Source organism: Pygoscelis adeliae, unplaced genomic scaffold, assembly GCF_000699105.1.
Source record: "Pygoscelis adeliae isolate BGI_AS28 unplaced genomic scaffold, ASM69910v1 Scaffold160, whole genome shotgun sequence".
NCBI classification, from domain to species: domain Eukaryota; kingdom Metazoa; phylum Chordata; class Aves; order Sphenisciformes; family Spheniscidae; genus Pygoscelis; species Pygoscelis adeliae.
This window is the reverse complement of record NW_008824035.1, coordinates 2617221-2620532: the sequence shown is the minus strand read 5'-3', so window position 1 is coordinate 2620532 and position 3312 is coordinate 2617221. Positions and strand designations below refer to the sequence as shown.

Here is a 3312-nt window from a genome sequence, read left to right as displayed (position 1 = left end):
CTACTCATGGTAAATATGAAAAACTCACAATAAAATTCCCAAAGGTGATTTATTTTTAATTCTCATGAAAACATACACTTTTCTTACAAATTAAGAAGTACTGCAAACCCTTTGAACAGATTGTAAATTACTACCAGAAATGCAAAACACAAGAGTGGAGCCTAACCCATATTTGCCTTCCTCAGTAAAGTATTCTGTGTGTCTTATATAGGGGCTCCTTTCCAGGAAATTCCACTTTGGAAGACCTTTGCTAATCAAAGAACAATAAGCACTCTATACTGCTAAACACACACATATATATATTTTAGAAATTGTACCCACTTTAGAAGTATTGTTTGTAAAGGCAATTCTCTTGTCTTCAAATAAATTTTGATTTACTTTTAAAACTTCTTTTATTTTTTACTTTATAGACTGGGGAATCCAGAAATTGTGTATCTGTAAACTGATCCCCACGCCTTAATTTGCTGTAAACAAAGGAAATAAAAGACATCATGTATGAATATCACCAAGCACCTATGCAACTAGAATTATAATAATTATGTAATTATAATAACAATTCCAAATGGTAAATACTCTCAATGAAAGCTTGATACACTAAAGAAATTAAATTTATGGAAAATAAATATGTCTGAAATAGCAAGGCATGGATAACTACTGTTTTCCAAAATAATGCTAAAAATAGTCGTCTTTTTATGTGGCCTGCATCATATTAATAGGTGAGTAATCATAACTTGTTCCTATAAGACAAAACTCAAAAATGATTTAAATCAAAAGCTTAACAGCATCCATTCAGGACAGTATACTTGAAAATAAAATACAAATAGGAGACAGTAATCTAAAATGTTGGGTGACATCCACATTTTTTTCTGTTATTAGTTACTGTCTCTCTCCAGAAATACAGAACCTTATCATTGTGGGGTAAAAGAGGAGAATGTGTCAATATCATAATATTACAGCATTTTAGCATCCAATTCCATTAGTAAAAGAAAAATTTAACTCTCATCCCTTTGCATTTCTTTTACAAGCTATCTATCTGGCATAAATATTTCTGAAAAGCCAGTGGTAAAGTGAAAAGACACTTCCTACATTACTTTTAGCTCCTATTTGTCCTCGGTCTCATTGCTTCAATTAATTGTTTGCTTACTTACAGAGGTAAACAAAAATATTTTGAGGGTGTATGAAAACATTGTGCTAAATTTTTCAGTTTGTGGACTTATTTTCTTCTCCTCCCACAGTTTTGCCAGAAAAGGAAGACATACTCCTTTTACACCTTTATCATAAAGTAAGTTGCTATAATCCTTTCACTCTCAACACTATTATGGAGAAAACTTGACACTGTCTTTACCTCACAAATATGCATTCTACTAATACGCACACAACACAGTGTAATTTTTCCTTAAATTAATATTATACTTAAAAAACCCAAACAACAAACCAAACAAAAAAACCCAACCAACATTGTAGCAAAAATCTCTCAGAATATTTTCAGAAGTAATCAACTTAAAGGTCCATTGGGATTTAGATCTATTCACGTAAGTGCAAATATATTAGTTTTCTTAATGGAAGTTTGGCTTTAAAATCCTCTTTTAAATTTTAATAGTTATTACACAATTTATGTCTTGTCTTTAAACAATCTCGGAAATCCTGTGCCACTAAATTTGCTAAGAACACTGAGAGGTAAATAACTAATTATCAAATTAATATATCTTAAAAGATTTCGTCTATTAGATACAGCTAGTTAAACCAAAATGACTGAATTATATAAAATTAGTGCATAAATTACCTTGCCACCTGACAATATTACAAGGACATTATTATGGTATAAGTTTACATTTAAGTATAACATTTACAATTATTCACCCTTAAAGGGGTTTATATAATGATAAACATTAAGAATTCACCATTATTCACTACTAGTATAAAATGTTATATTATATACTATATTTAAATTCTGAGACTTGAATACTGTTGGTGTCTTCCTTTGGCACTTGGAAATCCTGCCACACTAACAGGAAATGTTTTATATCAACACTGAAGTATTCTTTGCAAATAGAGATTCGTGAAAGAGAGAGTTCAACTGTTTATTTGGGGGTTTTAATAGCAAATCTTTACTGGGGATAGTTACGTACTCCAAAAAACAAACAGAAGCCCTACCTTTACATATACCTACCTGTTTAGATTGGGTTCTTTGTAGCAAATAGTGGCTCTTCCTCGTCTAGATGGTGCTGCCGAGTTTTCTTCTAAAGTCTTGGGGGATTTAGGTAAGGAAGTGTGAGACTGTATACTAGTATTTGTCAGATCTTGCAAAGCCTTTCTCCCTGTGAATACAGTAGTTTATACACCTCATTTTAAATATTTTCTGAATCATTAAGTAAACTTTCAATTCATAATTATTTTTAATTAGTATTTCTTAATTCAGGTACTTCGGTTACTGCTCCTACTCTAAGATGCTCAACAAAAAATGGGATAGATGATCAAAGAAAATTCCACTACAGCAGCTTTCAACCTACCCAAATTTGGAGCTGTTTGAGGTCTGCCATAGCTCTTGGGACATTTTAAGAAAGCCCCATAAGCACTGTAATTTGCGGTGCTGCTTAAGACTCCCAAGAGTTATTGCATTTAAAAAAGTAAAGCTGCACACAGCTCACGGCCTTGAATGCAGGGGGAGGGCATACATGTATAATCTGAAGATTCAACCTCTACAAGAGTTCTAGTATTGCATTTTCCAACTTTATGCCTGCTCTTTGGGCATATGTGCACAAAATGAGCATAGCACGGTGATTAAATGAGCCTCATCTTCAAAACTGTATACTACCAAGCTATTTACAATGCCTTGTATTTTGAACCACTGAACGTGTCCAAGAGGAATACTCCATAAAAAAAGTAACCAGCTGTGGAAGCCTGGCTAGCTGACCGGGGACATGTGAACATCGAAATGTTAAGTCAACAGAAACTTAATAATTATCGCACACAGCTGGTGTAATAGCCAATGAAAGACAAGACTATTGTAGCTAATAACTCTGATAGTATAGATACTGTTGCAAGTATAGTAGAATGTTTGGCAAAGACACTGTACCCCTATTGTTAGACCATCCGGTTGAAACCGACCTCGCAGTCTGAAGCTCTGCCAACTCAACATTCTGGGCCAAAGGTGAAGGTACCCGGTGAGGAAGACTGTGAATCTTCCTCCAAAAGACCCCAATAGACGACCACCAGACGGCAGTACGCGTGCGCCAGGAGGAGGAACCCTATGATAATAGATTCTTAGAAGTAATTAGAATATCCCACCTTTTCTTAGAACTAATTATACTA

General features: G+C 33.9%; 1 protein-coding gene across 1 annotated transcript in view; it reads right to left on the bottom strand.

The window, feature by feature from the left end:
• Positions 1 to 358: 358 nt before the first annotated feature.
• Positions 359 to 3312, bottom strand: part of SGOL2 (shugoshin-like 2 (S. pombe)) — a 14888-nt gene continuing 11934 nt past the window's right edge. Inside the window, exons 7-8 of the mRNA XM_009332883.1 lie at positions 2171 to 2318; positions 359 to 464 (exon numbers count right to left, since the gene is read on the bottom strand). Coding sequence (XP_009331158.1) covers positions 359 to 464; positions 2171 to 2318 — 254 coding nt within the window. The remainder of the gene's footprint in view (positions 465 to 2170; positions 2319 to 3312) is intronic.